Raw genomic sequence first — 21,486 nt, 5'->3', positions numbered from 1 at the left:
CAACCACTGTGGAGAGCAGTATGGAGATTCCTTAAAAAACTAAAAATAGAACTACCATATGACCCAGCAATCCCATTACTGGTCATATACCCAGAGAAAACCATAATTCAAAAAGACACATGCACCCCACTCTTCATTGCAGCACTGTTTACAGTAGCCAGGTCGTGGAAGCAACCTAAATGCCCATCAACTGATGAATGGATAAAGAAGATGTGGTACATATATACAATGGAATATTACTCAGCCATAATAAGGAACAAAATTGGGTTATTTGTATAGAGACGTGGATGGACCTAGAGACTGTCATGCAGAGTTAAGTAAGTCAGAAAGAGAACAACAAATGTATATTAACACGTATATGTGGAACCTAGAAGAATGGTACAGGAGAACCGGTTTGCAGGGCAGAAATTGAGACACAGATGTAGAGAACAAACATATGGACACCAAGCGGGGAAGCGGGGGTTGGGGGTGGGGGTGGTGGGATGAACTGGGAGCTTAGGGTTGCCATATGTACACTAATATGTATAAAATAGATAACTAATAAGAATAATAACATTCAAAAAAAAAAAAAAAAAGAACCTGGCAGAAACAGTGCAAGAATGTTAAAGAGGGAGTCTTCTTAGATCTAGGCTACCTACTTCCTCTCTCTTGGTGAGATCTCACAGACCCAGAAGCCACTCTGAAGGCCAAACTGTAGGATGACTATAACCTGATGTCTCATTCTGGTAGGGATGCTATAACAGTACCACACACTGGATAGCTTATAAACAGTAAAAACTTATTTCTCACAGTTCTGGAGGCTGGAAGTCCAAGGTCAGGGTGCCTGCATGGTCAGGTGAGGGCCGTCTTTTGGGTTGCAGACTTCTTATTGTATCTCTGTATGGTGGAAGGGCTAGGAATCTCTGTGGGGTCTCTTTAATAAAGGCACCAATCCCATGAGGGTGTCGCCTTCATGACCTAATCACCTCCCAAAGGCCCCACCCCTTAAAACTATCTCCTTGGAGATTAGGATTTCAACATATGAATTTTGGGGGTACGAAAACATGCAGACTATAACAGATGCATATATGTGTCAAATAGAAAATGTGTTACCAAAAGAAAAGACATGATTAAGAGAAATATAAACCCTGTGATATATCATTAGCCCTGGATATCTCCCTTGTGCGCGTGTGTGTGTATCACCCAGTTGTTGGATGGGATTATTTGTCTCAGTTCTTCACTTCCAAATGGTAGCATTAAATACCTATATTTTGGTTATGGTCTCATGATGTGTGGAGAGTATTTCCACACTTAGCCTGTAGACTTGGCTATATGAATTTATTTGGCCATTGAGATGTTAGTAGATGTTTTGTGGGCAAAGGCTTTAGATGTACTTTCATTTTTGCATTCCTGCCTTTCCTCATGTGAGAAACATGTTTCAGATACCCAGTGGTCTAAGGAAGTTAAGAGATCTGTGGAGCAGACATGCACCTCATCCACAGTTTGGAAGCCAGCCTACCTGAACCCAGCCTAGATCAGCCAGACAGCAGTCAACCTGAGAAATGTGAGCTGGAAATAAATGCCTTATTGTTCATATCACAGTTTTGGGATTGGTTTGTCATGCAGTATTTGGGAGGCAACAGCTGACTGACACATCCGTTCACTTTTCCCCATTAATGAACTCTGGGTAGATTTCCCTCCCTTCTCCCATCAATTTGTTAGCAGTAGTGAGGCTAGGAAGACATATCCACATTTTAAATCTAATGGGTTTTATACTCTAGAACCTAAATGACTTCTTATTTTATAGTTATTTTTATCTGAAAATTAATTTTAACAGTGTAATTGATTTAATTATTAAGATAAAAGGCAAATTATGTGTCTTTATCTACAAATGGCATATATGTATGGTAAGAATATTCTCATTACAACAGTAAGCATGTACTGTGAATTTAAAACGGTTGTTTCCCACTGAGATTTCTCAATCTCTATTTGGAATTTAAGATTATTTATCATTAATACTATACTAAAGGGGATTGGTTTCCAGCTGGAGTCTCATTAGATGCAGTTCAGACATCAGAGAAAAGGGTAGGGTTAAAGTGGTTATATTCCTATTACGTTATTTTCTTATAAGGCTTAACCAACAAGCAAACTCCGCCTCCCTCAGCCCTCATGAAAATATTACTTTCTTGAGGTTGTGGTAGTACTGTTACTTCATTATAGCATAAGTTAATGAACATGACTCTCTGTGCCTTAAAGTAAAAGAACATTTACTGGGTCCTCTAGGGAGAATGTAGGTACCTGAGATGTAATCACTGCCTTTAGAATTCTTGAGTTGGGACAAAAGGTATATCATCTTTACTAAAAGAGCTTGTACCCTAAACAATGACCCATAGACTAAGAATGGAGGGTGTTATGTAGAACATTCTTACATATTCACTCTGATGATTTAAGATTTTATTCTGTGACTTCACACTTCCTAAGAGCCCAGTGAAAACAACCTGTAATTCATTGTCTTTAAACTATCTTCAGAAATCTCCCAGTCCCAGACAAATTTAATTTTTTTTTTTTTAATTTCACATCAGGAAACTAAATGTCATTTATTCCCCTTTATGGAATAAGGACTCCCTTATTCTAAAAGCTTCAGAATGTACTTGTATTCTGCATCTTTTGAAGCCTGGCATGAGACTGTACTTTCCTTGCATGATTCTTTTTGTTGTTGATGGTAATTGTGACATATGACATGTACCCAGAGTGTGATGCAGAAATAATGGAACTGGAAGGTTGAACCGTGAGGTTATGTGGCATCTCTGGGACCTTGTTCCTGACCTACAAGATTTCTTTCTGGAGTCTTCTCTGTTCTCTGCTCCATTCCTTTCTAGCCTGACCTTCCCTGCGTTCTCTAATGCAGTATTTCTTTAAGTGTACGCTAGGGAACACTTTCCTGTAATACACTTCATGCAAAGATGCGTTCCATGGTCAAGTAAATTAGGGAATGTGTGTTAACTTTTAAAAGCACTGAAAAGTCCTAACATAAACCATTTCCCTAGAATCGGTCATCATGGAAACCCTCCTCTTTTTCCGCATATGCAATGATTGTGCCTCTGTGTGTTAGACCTTAGAATGATCCAAGTCTGAGAAGGAATCAGTTTGTTGGTTACTGAAGCCAGCCCTAATTGGACATGGCCTCGGGCCAGACGTCCTCGGGGAGCGCTAGCAGCCTGTGGACTGACTGTGTCATGGGGTCAGGGGCCACCCACTTCCTGAGAAGTGGGCCGGGCTGAGCTGTGGTCAGAGCAAGCACCCTAACCGGGAGCCCACTTCCTGCAGTGCTGTGTATTTTTATTTATGTTTACTTTTGTCCTTGATAGTTCTGTTGTCTTTTAAAGGCATTAAATGCAGGTAGCCTGGCATGTAGTGTCTTTGCGATGACAAAATATTAGAAGTATTTCACCTAGGAACCCAGTTTCTCAAATGGGTCTGCTCCTCGTAGAATCAGGCCCACCCTGCTTCCTTTTTAGATCACTGGATATTACAATCATTTTGTTTGTTCTTGAATCTTATATTCATATAAAAGCATGTATTTTTGTATTTTAACTACTGAATTATTGCCTGTAAAATACTTTAAAGTCTTTTGACTTCTAATAAGAGAGACTAAACACAAAACAAAAAGATCTGTTGTTTCTTGATATTAACAAAGCAGGTTCTAGTTTTATAAAAACACTTGCTGTCTGAATTATAAAATACTAATTTATATTACATTTCATGACACAAAATATTATTTTCACTTCTTTAATCTATATCTGAAAAGGAAAAAAAAACTTTCCAGTGTGCTTAAACTGTTGAATTTGCTGATCTTTCAAGTATATATACTGTAAGTAGGAGGGAAAAAAGGTTGCTATAGGAATCTTAACTCTGACTGACATTACTTTTGTTAGCTTTAATCTCTGACTTAGTATTATATTAAGGTACTTTTATATTGAACAGGCAGTAAAGAATGGCCATTTTTTGACATTTGTTTTCTGGTATTAGATTAATCCTTTACATAAAGGAAATTGGTTTTTGATAAGTTAAGTCAGAGACCAGCTCTTGCTTTCAGTAGTTCCCCTTTCTGCCCCCTTTCTGGGGAGTGGATTTCAAAACACATGAAAAAGTGTCTCAGTTACAAATAGTTTATAGTATTTTCATCTTTCAGATATTTGATTTTAAATTACTTTAAAATGAATGAATGTATACTTTAAAACATCACATAAGAACATATATTTAAAATATTGATTACTGAGCTAACAATATCATTAAAAATCGTTCCTTCATTAAAAGTAAATGGCAGTGTTGTTTACACATAGCTCTGTGAAGCTTCTGCCCTACTTACTGCAACATTAACTTACATTTTCCTTTTCTGTGTGATAGGTATATAGTATTGAGTTTGGGGTTAATTTGCAACCACCTGTAGTATAATTCAGAATTTTAAAGATTATCTGTACTATGATTTCTGATTCTTTTTGGTGATTTGTCTATATTGTTCAGAGGGCAAAGACTTTAAAAGATAATCTGCCTACTTGTAAATCACCAATAATTCTTCTGGTTTAGCAGTAGTGGTGGGAAAGTCCTTTGCTATTTATTACAATGGTTGTCTTTAGATCACACATAGCTTTGCATGCGCTAGCTCATCTCTCGTCGTCGTCTTTTCTTGACTCTCTTAAAAGTACAATCTAAAATAAAATGCTTCCCAGCTGTTGGAATGAGTCTCTGATCTCCACTATAGGGCAATATTCACATTTTAAATTCTATGTAATCTGGGCTTCCCTGGTGGCGCAGTGGTTGAGAGTCCGCCTGCCGATGCAGGGGACACGGGTTCGTGCCCCGGTCTGGGAAGATCCCACATGCCGCAGAGCGGCTGGGCCCGTGAGCCATGGCCTCTGAGCCTGCGCATCTGGAGCCTGTGCTCCGCAACGGGAGAGGCCACAACAGTGAGAGGCCCGTGTACCGCAAAAAAAAAAAAAAAAAAAAAATTCTATGTAATCCAATTGGCCAAAAACCTTTCATGCTAATAATAGCTACCCATGCTTTTTCAGAAGATTAAAAATGTTCAGAAAATTAAGTGTCCTCAAGGTGTCTTATCCTTTCATTGTTGTGAAAATTTATTTAGCTGTAACAAAAGTTTCATCACCTTAAATTCTTGAGAATTTATTTAGGCAAATTCAGCAGTGATAATTATAAAATATCCATCCTGGCAGAATTGCCAGGTCTGGCTTTTGCTTTATATTAAAAAAAAAAAGCTTTGCTTTGCTTTTTTTTTTTTTTTTTTTTTTTTTTTTGCCTTAAAGCCCCTTTGTTTGAGTTTTGTAACTGACAAAATGATTGCCGGTAAAACATAACTCTTGCATAAAGTTAAGCTGCTCCAAACACAAACTAATTACACATTTGGGAGGCGGGGCAAAGACATCCAGAACTTGCTCGTGCTGAGCCAAGAGCACAGCATTTAATGAAATGAGGGCCATAAAAGGCTCAGCATGGATGCTTTCAGGTCTGACCTGGGCTTCTGGGAAATTGAACATTGGCCTGTGGACTGGAGATTCCCCCAGGCTTTGAAAGACTGGGTTATTACCACTTGCATGCGTGAAACAACACTGCTTTGCAATACAGGGACATTTGTTATTCCAGAGATAGCCTCATTTGGAACACTCTTAAGCTAACAATATGGATGGCTCCTTAGTCATCCATCTTCCTGCCTCTCTTTCCTCCCCTCACACCAAATAATTACTTTTGATATTTGTTTGATAAAAATGGTTGTATATCTGTCAAGCTCCTACTATGTAGATTCCTCTGTTTCCTCTCTTCTATTGTTAAACTCTATTTCTTCATGTCAGATAATACTGTGAGTGAAACAGAAAGGCCCTGGCATGTTGTTCAACAACGTTTTTACCAATTATGTTCTGTGTAGACTGGCCATTTCACATTGCAGTGTTGATACATAGTAGATGCTTGATAACAATTTGTTGAATGACTGGTTTGTTAGCAGAAATTTGTTGATTGACTCTTTTCACTCAAGCCAGAATGGGCCAGTCTCATATCCGAATTCCAACTGTGAGAGATTATTCACTATGCTTAGAAAGTGAAATAGTATTTCAGGGAACAAACTGAGAGAATGGAGAAATAGAAAAAGAAATAACTGAATGGGAAGGAGAAGCGGAGAGATATATAATTAGGATGATAACAGAACAACATCTGTAGGAACTTGAAGGAAGTTTGTGTAAATGAGAATAAAGGGTTAGTTAAGGGCTAGGGGATAGGTAAGATAAAGCATTAAAATGGCTTATGAAAATTAGGAAAGAAAAGGCAGTTAACATTTTACTCACCATTTGGTTTTGCATTCCATCTCGTTTTTTTTATTTAATAAAAACAATGCCTTTATATATCATTGCAGTGTTTTCCAGATTGAAAACTGTGGTTCATTATTGGACTATGAAATTAATGTAGTGGGTCGTAACAAATTTTTAAAAATAATGAAATAGAATAGAAAACATTAGAATGTGTTGCCCTCTCGGTAAGTATTGTCTCATGAAACTTCTATTTATATCTGTGTATGTGCATACATGTGTATATGCATGGATGCCTAGACAGGAAGGCAGGTAGATAAAATGTGGCTTTGGGTACTTGATCACAGGGCTTCCCAAACTTGATGAAATGTACCATGAGTATTGTTGTTTGCAATGTTCACTTATGATTTGAGGTACATGATGCAATTTTAAATCATGAACAGTCCAACATTTGTCACAGATTGGTAGCTATGACACAGATTTGTCACAGATTGGTAGCTATGGTGCCTTCATTGAGAATATGATGCTGAAGCTGAGCTGGGTTATCATCTCTCCTAGGAGGAGGAAGTGTGGTATGACAATGGAAATTAGACAAGGTTACTTTTAAGGTTTCTTATAACTGTGATACTGTATGCTCTTTACAATTATTTTTAATGTAAAAACTAATTTGTGTAAACATTTAAAGTAATGAAATCCAGAATAGCAGGAACCTAGGGCCTATCCAGGGCCTATTTTTGAGTCTCGCACTGTTTTAAGCATCAGTGATACATTGATGGAAAAAAAACAGAGCAATATAAAAGTTTCTGCATTCAACAGACACTATGAAAAAAAGTACGCAAGCAAGTACATAGTATGTGATAAATGCTAGAAAAATATGTGATAAATGGAGAAAAAGCAAATCGGGATAATGGACATGGGTAGGGTAGTATTGGGAGAACCTTAAAACAATTTTAAACTGAATGATCAGGGAAGACCTCACTGATACATTGACTTTTGAACACAGAATAGAAGGCAATAAGGGAAGAAGGTCTGCAGGAATGTAAGGGAGGAATATTCAAAGCAGAGGGAGGAGGTGACACAAAGGATTGGGGGCAGAAGTTAGATGAGGTAACTTTGAAAGTGAGGTTGGGAGAGAAGAGAAAAGGTCAGATGATTGATTCTTAGGACACTAGTATTTAGGGATTGGTGAGATTAGGAAGAGGCTGCAAAAGGGATTGGAAAAGGAGTAGACAGTGAAGTAGGAGATGAACGCTGAAAAGTGGTGTCCTGGAACCAAGAGAAGAAAGTGTTTCAGAAAGTAGGGCTTGATAATTTGGGTCTCATGCTACTGTAGACCAAGTAAGATGAAAGCCAAGGATTGACCCTCGAATTTACCAACATGAGGGTCATGGGTGACTCTAAGAGGAGTTAGTATACACACACATACACCTATATTTATAGAGCATATATACATATTATGTATTGTGTGTAGTGTTAAAAAATATGTATAGTATAAATACTACTGTAGGGTGTATAAATATCTAGCATTGATTATATTAGACGTATGTGTATATCTATGTGCATGTGTGTGTAAATGTGTACATGCGTGTCATTATAGAGATGTGTTGACCATCTCTCTACTTGGCAGTGCAATAATACAGCAAATGGTTCTTATATCTTCATAAATTCCTTTTAAAAACATTCTTTTATAATTGAGAAGTGTTGGAAAACAAATTATAAAGAAGAAAATAACAGTCCATATTGCAGTGGCAGTAGATAACCAAGTTTTTTCCTATGCAGATAGATGGGACGGGGGTGGAAGGCAGGCAGGTAATAGGTAGATGAGTAGGTGTCTGAATATGAGTATAGAGTGTATGTTACATATTGAAATGTACTGTATACGTAAGCTTTTATGCCTAATACTGTCATATTCTCACATGATTAAAAGTCTGTTTCACCACTGTTTTATATAATTCTGTGATTCTTAATTAAAAAGTACAAAAACAGCATATATATTATATATATATATGTATGCATAACTAATTTAGCAAACACCACTTGGTAGACTGCATCTTTCTTCTGTGTTTTAATATAAGTAAAAAGCAGTATTTTATATATATGTGAATATATATACATACACATACACACACACACCAAATAATTCAGTATTTTTCACTTTTCATACTCTGTTCGTCCCACAAAGTTTGCATTTCTGCCTCTGAAAACTTAGCTGCCATATAACCAGAGACGTAGCTAATACAATACATAGCAGACTTCCTTAGGAGTTCATTCTGACCAGCTCAGTGCTCTGTCGTGAGCCTTTGAGCATGAGACCCAGTTGATTGCAGGGACTTTTACTGCCACCCCTTCCTGGTACTTAGGAACCTATCATCAGGCAGCACTCACTGCAGTCCACATTGCCTCTCTAGACCCTGGTTGCCTTGAACTGGACTGCATTTGACAATTGTTGGTTCAGGGCAGTGGTGTTCACCTAAAGGTGATTTTGACCCCTGGGGACATTTGGCAGTGTCTAAAGGCAGTTTTGATTGTCACAACTGGGAAAGGAGATACTACTGGCATCTAGTGGGTAGTAGCCAGGGATTCTGCTAAGTATCTTTCAATGCACAGGACAGCCCCCATAAGGAATTATCAGGCCCCAAATGTCACCTGTGCTAAGGTTAAAGAAAGCCTGAGCTGCTTTGTATCAAATAATGGGATTTGTTTCTTAGGTAGTAATATAATGAGTTAGTTAAAAGAGCTAACCTGTAATAGATTTATTAAATTAAGCAGTAAAGTTTAATTTCTTTGAAACTACCCCTTGTCAAAATCTTTACAGCTAACTTCACTTACAGTGAAATTAAATGAAGGAACTATTTCTCTAAGGCTAGACATGGGCTTTCTCTACTTTGGGAGGAGTCGAAGATGCCATGTCAGTGGATCTGGCTATGATCAGACCTCTTAATCCTGTTTTAATTGTGGGTTCTTTGCTACTTCTGATTTTATAGTTGTTATTTTGTGACTGACATTCAGACATTCACGATAATTTTTAAAATACATAATTTTACATAAGTGTCCCTCACAGTGACCTTAAGATGAGAGTCTCTAGACATAATTATAGAGCAGAAGGAACTACCGACCTGGAATGAGTTGGTGGTTTCCAGGGCTATCTCATTTTCAAATTTTTCAGTTAAACACTGGGGCAGAGTTTCACATTTCTGCAAGCTCGGGAAGGATGCAGGAGGGGCGCCTATACACTTTATCATGTGGACAGCACTTTTCTATCCCCACTTCTGTATATTTGAAAGCACTAGGGACCGGATATGATTAACTGCATGCTTCTCCCTGGAGACCTGAACCCTAATTATGCCTTTTGCTACCATACTCTGTAATTTTTTTAGAACAGCTAGGCTTATGGCTAAGTGTCATTTGTCAGCGATGACATGAATATTTGTTGTGCATTATCATTTTTGTTTAGGTTCAAAAACCAATTGCCAGTGAGTTATACTATCCAAAGGAGCAAGCTTAAGGCATGAGTTTTGACAAAGTGAAATTTAATTCAGTGATAGCTGTTAAAAATCACATCTCTAACTTTAAAATCAACAGTTTATTTTTTCAGTGTTCGGTATCCTATTGACAGTCTTTATCAATAGCCTTGCTTCCACGGTAAACGATATGTTTTAAATTATAGAAGCCAAATATTCCCCAAAATTTTAGAACGTTTCTACACTGAGCTCCTGTTTCTTCATCTGTAAAATAAAGGTGTTGAGATCACATTACCTCTAAGATCTTTTCTGGTACCTAAGATTCCCTAAGTAATGTCCATTCTCTTTAATTATTGAGAATATCCTGCTGAATTTTCAAATACTTTTCGAATGTTTCAAATGGTAGGAGAGCCTTGCCAAAGAATCCTCTCTGTTGACCATCACCAAATATTATTCCCAGGAACCTCTCCCTTCCACTCCATCAATGTGATGGTGGCCCCTGCAGAGAGAGACCAGCCTTTGCCCACCCGGAGCAGAATTACAGCTATTAGAGGTCCAGTCATCCCATCTTGCCGGTTGCATCTGTGTTTGGCCATCTGAGTGTATAAATATTAATCTGCTTTCTCCTCCTTTACTCCTTTCGTGTGTATTTCCAACAGAAAGGAGAACCTGACTGCTACGCACTCTCCCTGGAAACAACTGAGCAACTCACCTTCGAGATCCCCCTGAATGATTCTGGTTCTGCTGGTCTTGGGGTGAGCTTGAAGGGGAACAAATCTCGAGAAACTGGAACAGACTTGGGGATTTTTATCAAATCCATCATCCACGGAGGTGCTGCTTTTAAGGTAGGTAGGGGTGACGTTTGCACATCAATGAGAAGATATTTAGAGATGTCATCGTTGTGCCTGGGGATTGGATGGAGAAAGTGTCTAAAGGCTTGAGACCACTGAGGCTTTCCTGCCAGACGCAGGGAATGTATGTGTGAACAGATCTGGGTGACAGTTTGTTTTCATACTTTAAGTGGTCATGTCCTATTGATAGTTCTTAAAACTCACCATGATTAGTATTCTCTTTTACATTATTTTTAATTACTGTTAGGATTCTTCTGAGTTTGTAACCTAATAAAGTTGAACCTAAAAATATGAAATCAGAAAAGCAAAACTAAAAACACGTCAACATCCAAGCAACAAATAAGAAACTATACTTCTTGTGCTTGTAAGAGTGAAAGTTCAGTGGAATCGGAGAGACTGTAGTACAAATTACAAGTCATTTATCACATTTTATACACTGGAAAATCCACTGGGAATGCATATTTGCCTTTGAACTTAGAGAAGCTTATAAATTTCCAGATAAAAGGAGAAGAACGTGATTCTGCTCTTTCATACAGGGGCAGGCAACATGATCATCGCTGTTACCATAATATAATGGTTAACTAGATTTGCCTGAGTTCACATGCAACTCTACCACCATGTGCTCCAAGTAGCGCATCATTAATAATAATACCTAATGTGTAGGGTTCTAAGGATTGAATGCAGTAATGTGCACAATGTGATTAAAGCAGTGAAGTGATTACAGAGAGGGGGGAAAACACCCCCTCTTGTGCTTATCGTCAGCTGCCCTCACCATCATCATCGTCTCATGCCATGCAGTGAGGCTTCCCGAGCTCGAGTCCTGCCCTCACTACTCTCACCGTGGGTGAATGTAGGCACCTTACTTGTCCTCAGTGTGCTTGAGTTTCCTCTTGTGTAAAATTAGTAAAATTAGTAGTGCCTGCTTCCTGGTGCTCTTGTGAGGACAAAAAAAGACAATAGATATAAAATGCCTAGCACCGCACCTATGATAAACGTTGAATACATGTTAGCCATTTTAAAATCATTTTGATATTAATAATGTGTGCCTTCTCCCACTCAAAAGCCACGAAGGCATAGTTAGAGTTTACAGGAGGCCCCCCTGGTCCAAGGATCCTGGCTTTATTGAAGCATTTGTTTCTTCACACTTAATCATTCCACTTTTGCTTCAGACCTAGACACTGAGCTAATGTCTTTTTCTTTGGGAAAGAAGAAATGCGTTGGGGATAGATAACTCTTTAATGCACTCCTTGGATCAGTTAGCTTCTGTTGCATATAAGTAATGACAACATTTCAGTAACATACATCTGTAAGCCTTTACTTCCCTCGTGGCCCTGCAGGGCAACTAGAAGGGCTTTGATTCAGGCTGGTATGTCTCTATCGCACCATAGATCTACAGGTCTGAGCGTGCTCCACATATTTTAACTACACCTTGGACTACCAGGCTAGCTGATGGCAGAGAGTCATGAAGCCTCTTTAGTTCTGAGTTCCAGACTGGCATGCTGTCACTCCTCACACATACCAGTGGCCAAAGCAAGACATATGACTGAATCCAAGGTCCATGTTAAGGAATAGGGAAACAGTCCCCCCATGATGAGTCTATGGCAAAGGTTTGGGTACAGAGAAGGGTGAAGAATTGGGGCCAATCATCCAATCTATCAAACTCTCCAGTCAGGCTCAGAAATGCAGAGCCAGGAGCAGATGGGAAATGATAGTAATAATAGCAACAACAGCATCAGTTAACATTCATTCTGTCTTGTGCTTAATATATGCTGGACTGTATAATAAGTATTTTAGGTGGATTCTCTCATTTTATTCTTCACATTCACACTGCATTATAATCATGCCATCTCTTTGGGAGAGATTGCAGATTTCAATGATTAGTGCCTCTCCTATGGTCACAAAGCCAGGAATTGCTTAAACTAAGATTTGAACCCGGGCAGTCTGACTTTGGAGCCTGTGCTATGCTGTCCTGTGACAGAGCTCTTTCATCTCATCTATTCATATTTCCAGACATCAGGGGCTGTTGTCCTGGAGCTGTCTTATATCATGCTTATCATCCTGAGCCCAGCCATCTAAACAAGTGCTATGTTTAAGAATGCATCTTGGTCATGTTTGTGGATACCAACTTGACATTATTCTTCTTATTCCTAATGACAGCTCTATTTACAGAATTTATTCCAAGTAAAATTGAAACTGAAATGAATTTTTGGAAATTAAAAGCAAACATCTTAGCTTTTTTATGGGCAATAACTTAAGCTCAAGCGATATTGGAGAGCACGTTTAATATGTATATCCATGTTTGTGTAAGTGAGCATCTCCTTACCTAAGCAGTTTCTAACGCCCCGTTTCTTGCAGAAAGGTTTCACTTTCCATTTATGTAAATTTCTTTCTTGACACTGTTTGCTGAGTCAGACAATCACACCATTAAAAACTACTGGACAGCATATTTATAGCTGATCTTAAATAGTAAGAGGCATCAATCATGAATTTAGCCTTATTGTGAACGTGTAGTATCCATTTGTCTCGTTTACTTTCTGCAGCGTAGAGGGTAGAGACCTAAGCTTTGCTCGCAAGAAATCTGATTGACCAGGAGAAAGAAAAGTATTTTTCTATTCTCCTTCTGCTGTTCCAATAATCCACTGTTACTCCTCAGAAAATTGCCACCTGTTGTGTGATTGAGGATTAGGTTTTACAAAAATCGTTTTGAGACTTTGTTCCTGTCCTTGTTCAGAAGATACAAATGTAACAGACTGCACTGTCCCTGGGGCAGAGGGGAGATAAGCGTGGGGAACATCCACTTCAGCATGTGGCCAGAGGTTTTTACCTGAAATCAACAAAATAATCTTCCTGCCAGGGCACACTCTTTTTCTCCTGGCCCTTCCTACCACTAATTGGTTCTCAAGGTGTTTTCCCCTTTAGGGAAGGTGGATTTTTGGAAACTAAACTACTTTGAAAAGTATGACCAAATTCTTCCTGTGGCTTCTGTGTGCTCGATTCTCCTGGGGACTTCCATTGGTGTAAACAAAGCCAGGCTACTTCTTGCCAGATGTAAAACCCCTGGATGACTGTGACTATAATTAAGGGCCTTCTTCCCCTCCCCGCCCCCCCGCCCCTTACCTCTCTGGCTGCTGCTTTCTATCATTCCATCTCTTATTTGAGTCATTTCTAATAAAGATATAAATCTCTTTGAAAATAAGAGCATCTAGCTACCCTAGAATTCCCTCTTGGAAGTGAATCCCTCACCCACTCTAAGGGCAAAGTAACAGTATTTTTACTCTATTCGGAATTATTCAAATGCTTAATCTCATCTTAATATTTAAATTCCAGTCTGCATGTCAAGAAGTAAAGCCCAGACACTCTTCCCTGCTACTGGCAGGTCACAGCAATTGCCATTTCAGGCTGCGGTAGCCTATGGAGTCCTTTGTAGAGCCCTCTGAAACATCCCTTTGAGCTATGCTTTTCAGTGTACAGCCAAAGTGACCACTGAGCGTAACAGCCAAATGTGGATTAGAGTATTGATGCTGATTTGCTTAAATAATAACATGCCTTAAATGTGCATAGTTCCATTTTAGTTTCTGTCATTCTTCCTGGGCATTTGCCCCTGAATGTGTAGTGTAATTACTTCCAGAACCAAATTATACTAGATGCAACTATGTATGTTAACTTTCTCATGAACTGGGAACTATGAGTGGAATGAAATTAGGATTTCAGGAGGGTGCTTTTCTAAAATTTCATTTTTGTGATTGGAATTTAAAGTGAATATGTTGTTGTTATAAATGAAATGGTATATTGTCTTTGTGCAGTTAGAAAAATAATAACTTGAGAAAAATATTCTCCTTTCCCAAAATCTACATAAAAATGAGTTTTTTCTTTTTCCAAGGAAGCACACATAAAGTCTAGACGATCAGTTTGAAGACCTAACATAATTTCATCCTCATGTGCTAAACATTTTGAATTCTGGGATCAGTGGCTTTCTCTTCCTTTTCTTATCTTTTTTTTTTTTTTTTTTTTTTTTTTTTGCGGTACGCGGGCCTCTCACTGCTGTGGCCTCTCTCGTTGTGGAGCACAGGCTCCGGACATGCAGGCTCAGCGGCCATGGCTCACGGGCTCAGCCCCTCCATGGCATGTGGGATCCTCCCGGACCGAGGCACGAACCTGTGTCCCCTGCATCGGCAGGCGGACTCTCAACCACTGCACCACCAGGGAAGCCCTCTTCCTTTGCTTTTCACATACTCTTAACTGAATGTTTTTTAGAGAAAATGCATTTTTATGTCTATTGACAATACTAACAAACTGCTTATTTTTCTACCTTAAAAATGAATTACTTTTAGAAAAATATATAACTAGAATGGTGATATTTTTTAAAAATTAAGGTAGAATACTAACACCCTTTATAGTAAGAATAAAAATTCCATGGAGTCCGTTGTACTAATTCTGAATGATGTTTTTTAATTTGAATATACTCACTTTGGAAGTGTAATGCATTCTATTGAAACCTTGAAACAATAATGTAAAAATTAAAATTTAAAGGCAGTTTTTGCTATGGGAAAAAATGTCATATGTCAGGTAGATTATTTAAGGGCTCTTAAATAGAGAGAATGAATTTAAGAATACCTTTTATTCTCTAGAAAATTAATTAGCTAGGTTTGTACTTAACAAATACTACTTGATGATGATGAAATTAAATGAAAGAAAAATGCCTGACATAGCTAATTGCAAATGCATGCACTCAGAATATAAAATAGACATAATTTAAGTAATTTGATTCTTGTATGCTTAGGAAATTTGGAATACAGCCTCTGAGAGATGCAGAATTGCATGATTTATGCCATTTAGTAATAGGTTAAAAAAAATTAAATGGTACAAGCAATCCCCCTATTTTAAAATAACGAAAAGTATGCATTTTTGGAGAGAATATGCACAGTCCTAGAATTTCCGGGAACACGGTGCTTGGTACTGAATTTCTGTGTCTGTTCATAGTATGGAACATTTAACAGCCTCCAAGCTACTTAACAGGAGGTCAGTAGGAGTTCCTAGCGGGAGTAATTTCCACCTCCATTTCTGCTGGTATCTGTAAATCATGTGGTAGATCTATAATTAATGAGTTCAAAGGAAGATAAAAAGGACAGCATTTGAAGGAGCACAAATGTTAAATGATTTCTTCAACTCTCCATTTTTCTTAAAATTGTTAGTGTTTTCTACTGGTGGAGAGCTATAAAGATCATTACCTGTAGTCATGTCTTCCAGGTTTTTACCTCTTACAAAAGGACCATACAGTCTGGGTGTGTAAACAGCTTCATTGCAAATCCTCACCTGTTAGAAGCCAAACTCTAATATTTCATCCCAACCACAAAATTGTGATATTGTATGAACAACTAAAAGCAGGAACTCTGCCTGGAAAAATTCACCATCACTATATACCCAATAATAATTTTGCCTTAAAAAAAAAAATCACTAACTTAAACATGAAAAAAAGAATTATCAACTATGTTATGCCAAATATTTTAAACCAATTTCCTTTTTAGAAAAAAACCAAAAATGTTAGTATATGTTAATTAATATAATCAGGCTTATCATTTATGGGTTTTCTGCAATAAATTGTAAAGAGGTATAAGAGAACATTACTTTTAAAATCCCATAATACCAGCATCAATCATTGCTTTTCTTGCCAATTTTTAGCACTTTCATATTTTTATCTTATATATGGAAATGCAAGTAAGAAATAAATTTATATCACGCTGAATAAAATTTTAGAACTCTGTGTCATATTGATGTGTACTTTGAACTCCACGACTGCCTCAGGAGGCTTGAAGAAATATGACTTGGTAGACCTAATCAAAAACTAAATTGTTATCTACAAAAGCTGATGTAACATGATCATGATACTTTGAAAATGGTACCTCTTACCTGAAAAGCTATGTTCACCTGCATTGCGGAGATGCTGAGTTCATGATGTGGTCAGAGCTTTGGTCTAGGCATTCCGCTCTGGGTCCGTCTTTTTAGAGACCAGGCTTTTAGCAGTCTTAGCACAAACAAGAGCACAGTTTTGTTTGTTTGTTTTTAAAGTGAATACATAAGATCCTTTCATTAAGTTGAAAAGGCCTCTGAGATTCTCATCTAGTTAGGCATTCATGCAGGATCTTCTTGATTCGTGTAACACATACACCTTAATAAGCTTTTTAATATCCAGTTTTCTAAGACAGAGTAAACTAAAAGCAGAAGATCAGGAAGAAGATAAGAAGGGATGGAGAGAAAACGGAAAGGACAGGAAATAGAAGAAGTGTAAAACGAGCACAGAGTGCTATTGCTGCAAAACAGGCCAAGGAATATTTGTGATGACTCTAAGTCAGTGCTCCTGAAACTTCTTGCTGAGGAAATTGTAAAATTCACTAATGACGGTAGTGAAGGCTGTAAGTCGCAGTATGTTTATTTATGTCCCATATGTTTCCAGAAGATCTTTTAAAAGGAAAGAATTATAATACATTATATCAGAATGGTTTGGATTATGTATATTTTGATGCTCTAAAAAGTACTCTTCGGTTATTTTTAATTAAAGTCTCATATACCACAGATGCTGAATAAATGGTGCATTGTTGGGACTTCACTGATTTGCTACATAACATGGAGTGAGGCTCTTAATAACTGAATTAGATACATTTAAAATTTTACAATAGCTGAACAAGGGGAGATTGAGCTAGTACACAGAAAGTAATCAAGCTTCACTTTTGGAATTATAAAGTTTCTCTGAGCATGTGCCAGCATCTCCAAGCCAGCCTGGGATCAGGAATCTCTTACAGTGACCGTTTGTAAGTTACAGGGTTTGTCCATTGTAGATGAAACATACACCAGGTCCAAAGCACCTGAATGAAAGATGTTTCAAGTGATTCAATTTAGCAAGCACTTCCTGAACATCTACAGCTACAGCAAGTTATACAATATATAATACACTGGAGACAGAAAATTTTAAAAGACTCATTCCATAATACAGGAAGCTGGTAGCATAATAAATACATAAACGATTCGAATATGATAAGAACTATGGTAGACAAATAAAAAAGTATCATGGGTATCGAAATGGAGCAATTAATTCTGCCTGTGAAGAAAAATGAATGGAAGGCAGTTGCTGAGCCTTGTTTTGAAGGATAGATATTCAACAGGTGAGCAGAAATGCAAAGGGCATTTTGCTGAGAAGGAAGCGTGTGGGCCACGTCACCACGGTGTGTACATCAGAGCGCAATTTATTGTGTCTGGAAAAGAGATCTCTTATTTGGGAAGAATGGTACCATTCATATTGGTTAGGACAGATGTAGTAAAACACTGACTTATGTGGGCAGATGCCCTTCAAGACAAGAACTTACATGCTTCTAGTCTTACCAACTTTCTTTATTCCTTTCTTTGTTTTAAAAACTATACTTTAAAATCCCGATTTATTCTTTTGCCTTTCATTGCTATTGTTTGAAAATGAAGCTAAACGATTTCAATCTGGAATGCAAGGATCTTTCTAGGTTGGATTTTTTTTTTCCCCCAAAATACAGTAAGCAGATGTTGTCATGGAGTGATTTTAGGACCTTGAGACATATTTGTTCAGGAAATTCCTTTCTTTCAGTCAGGTGCCCTCCTGCCTGGCGTTCTACCCCACTCCAAGGAAATGCTGCCTGTAGTCTGAAGTCAGGGTTTGGAATTTGGGCGCTGATGTCCCCGAAGGCTTCACCAGGGGCCCCATTAGAAACAGGCAGAGGCAGGAACCAACATCTGGTCATGATTAATCCTCTCAACACCCTGGCCAAATAGGGACTGGCCTTGGGCCCCAGCCAGCTACCTGTGTGTTAGCCAGCCCGCTCCCGCATGCTTGACTCGTGTTTTGCAGAGGCTCATTCTTTGCCATGGCTTTCTTCTCTTCCCTCTGTGTTCGTTAGAACTTTAGAGGTAAAGGGACCTACAAAAAATTGGCCACAAGAGGTGGATTAAGCCTTGCACTGTCACCAGTAATCATGACAGAGGCACAGCAGGGGCTGAACTATGAGGTTACTGGACCCCCGGAAATCATGGATGCGCTTCAGTGGGCACGTGAAACATCCTATAAGGTACATGACTGCTCCCCATTACAGAGAATTACCTGGTCCAGATGTGCAGCTGTGGAGAAACTATCATGTAAATATTTATTTTTAAGAGGTGAGAATCTGTAGCTTTTATTAGATTTTCAAAGGAGTCTAAGAAGAGCCCATAAAGGTCAAGAATCACTAGCAAAGTGGTTCAAAACATGGACTTCAGAGTGACCCAGACCTACTTCAGATTTGCTTCTGGACATGTGACTTGTAACAATGCACTTAACTTGCTTGATCCTTGGTTTCTTTTATAAAGAGGAGCAGTAGTCCCCAGTGTATAGTGTTGCTGTAAGGATTAAATTGTCTAGCGCGTATAAAGGGTTTAGCACAATAACTGCGCAAAGGAGAAACTCGTTAAATAATTATGTTCATTGTAGTGCCTTTAATCATCTCTAGAACTCTGATTTTAGAAGCAGCGTAGCATAATGCGTACATATCTGACTCAGACAGGTAGACCTGGCTGTGACAGTGTTCTTTGACAGTATTCTTTGACTTCATTTCTCTGAGCCTCCATTTTTACCTCTCTTAGTGGAGGGTGATGCTTGTATCACAGGGATGTTTTGAGAAATGAGAACATATGCAAAATATTTGCACAAGGACTGGCCTGCATTTGGTGTTCAGTAAAAGGGGATATAACACTCAGACACCTTGTCTCCTAGTCCATTCTTCCTCCTGCATTAGAACCAGGTTAGGGCTGATGAGACTTGAAGCCATCCCAGGACATGGAGAAGACCTAAATCTCATACCAGGTTTTTGTTTTTTGGTTTTTTTTTTGCTGTACGCAGGCCTCTCACTGTTGTGGCCTCTCCCGTTGCGGAGCACAGGCTCCGGATGCGCAGGCTCAGCGGCCATGGCTCACGGGCCCAGCCGCTCCGCGGCATGTGGGATCCTCCCGGACCAGGGCACAAACCCGTGTCCCCTGCATCGTCAGGCGGACTCTCAACCACTGCGCCACCAGGGAAGCCCCTCATACCAGTTTTTATTCGTCCTAATGTGCCCTAATGTGGAGGAAGTTACTCTCTATCTTTAGTCTGTTCTCCTTCCTCTTTTTCTTATTTTTCTTCCTCTTTGGGAACCTCCTTTACTCCGTCTTAGCTTGAGGTTGGATAGAGTTGTTTATGGGGGTTGCCAAAGGTAAGGAGTGTAGTTGTGGTCTTTTTGGTTAGGGGCCTGATGGCCATAAAGTAGGAAGGAAAGTGTCTTTTTTGGGACTGCTGAAAGAGAGTTCCATAAACTGGGTAGTTTTTTAACAGCAGAAATTTACCCCTCACAGCCCTTGAGTTTGGAGTCCAAGATCAAGGTGCTGCAGATTCAGTGTCTGGTGAGACGTGGTTGATAGACAGCTGTCTTCTTCTTGCTGTAACCCCATATGGCAGAGGGGACAAGAGATCTCTCTCAGGCCTCTTTTATAAGGGCACTAATTACCTTCCAAATACCCTGCCTCCTAATACCATCATGTTGGGGGTTAGGATTTCAACATATGAATTTGAGGAAAACACAAACACTCAGTCCATAGCAGAAAGGGCATTTTCTTTTCATTCAACAAATGCAAGAATGATCCAGATGACGATGAAATAAATATCCTAGAATTCCTGGGTAACATCCTGGATAGTTGAATTCACTCATGTAAAATCAGTTGAGGAGAGTTACCATTCTCATGCCTAAGTATTTACTTAAACATAGTATTCACAGAAAAAATAAAACCATAAAAAATGACTTTTCTTGGTAAAAATCATTCCAAAGCAGAATAGACATGCACAATTTTGAGGAATCTTTGATGAGTTTTGAGTAATGACCTCTTCCTTGAATCAACTTGATTTTAGATCAAGACTAGACCTGGATACACATGTATGTATACATAGCTAGATAGGTAAACAGTCCCTGCCCTACCCCCTTTGCCCCTGCCACTTCCAGCTTGCTTCCTTGCTCTGCCATCCCCCAGCCCAGTCTCCTGTCTCCCCATCTTCTATCGTCTGACTCTGGCTTTCATGTAAGGTTCTCTTCCAGGAGACATCTGGTGGATTTGAAAGTCTTTTTCCTTGAAGCATGATCCCTTTAGGGACTTGTCATCTTTGTAGAACACAGAATGGGTAGTGAATAGCGGGTGCTGAGAAGTCAGAACTTGGGCTATTCTGATCCAGCTCTGATCTTAACTAGCTGATCAAGTTCTTCCACATAGATTGTGGAAGTGCCTTCTCTTAAGAAGATGAGTTCAATAAATGGTTTCTCATCCTCTTTGGCCGTCACATTATTTATAAACGGAAGAGGTTGGACAAGATGATCTCTAAGGACCCTTCCAGCTCTGAATTCTGTGATTATATTCTACATGTTAGGACAATGTGGTACTTACTGGCATCACCAGTAATGAAATTACCCATCCTTTATCTTATAAAGGAAAAGCAAAAACCAATAGCAACAGACCAGCCAAGCCTAAAAAGGAGAGTATGTGGATTTTTATCACACCAGCAACTCTCCAGTGATGCTTGTGATGAATGCGAATGTCTTCATAAAAAAAAAAAAAAAAAAAATCCCAGCTGCCCTGGGGTGACCCGACCTGCCTTTTTGTTTTGGACTTGGATACGGCAAACATGTTCTACTTTAATGTAGTTCTGCATGCTTGAGACTCAGAATGTAGCTGAAAATAAAAGTCTGTGCTTAATACTTGCTGGTAAGAAATTATCTTACAAAAAATGTTTTTCTTCCATCTCCTTATCTCTTATTTACCTCTTCACTCAGACCTTGCCCCATACTTCACAGAGAAAGTTCACGGGAG

At 38.8% G+C, this 21,486-nt stretch overlaps 1 protein-coding gene across 4 annotated transcripts in view; it reads left to right on the top strand.

Moving 5' to 3' along the window:
- PARD3B (par-3 family cell polarity regulator beta) overlaps window positions 1-21,486 on the top strand; it is a 1,048,345-nt gene that overhangs the window by 570,843 nt on the left and 456,016 nt on the right. For all 4 annotated transcript variants that reach the window (XR_009564558.2, XM_060301965.2, XM_030854060.3 and 1 more), the window contains one exon: window positions 10,417-10,602. Coding sequence is in view for 3 of the 4 variants with exons in the window: in XM_060301965.2 (XP_060157948.1) it covers window positions 10,417-10,602 (186 nt within the window). In the remaining variant the exon portion in view is untranslated. The remainder of the gene's footprint in view (window positions 1-10,416; window positions 10,603-21,486) is intronic.

Source organism: Globicephala melas, chromosome 7, assembly GCF_963455315.2.
Source record: "Globicephala melas chromosome 7, mGloMel1.2, whole genome shotgun sequence".
In the NCBI taxonomy this organism is placed as follows: Eukaryota; Metazoa; Chordata; class Mammalia; order Artiodactyla; family Delphinidae; genus Globicephala; species Globicephala melas.
This window is presented reverse-complemented; position numbering and strand designations above follow the sequence as displayed.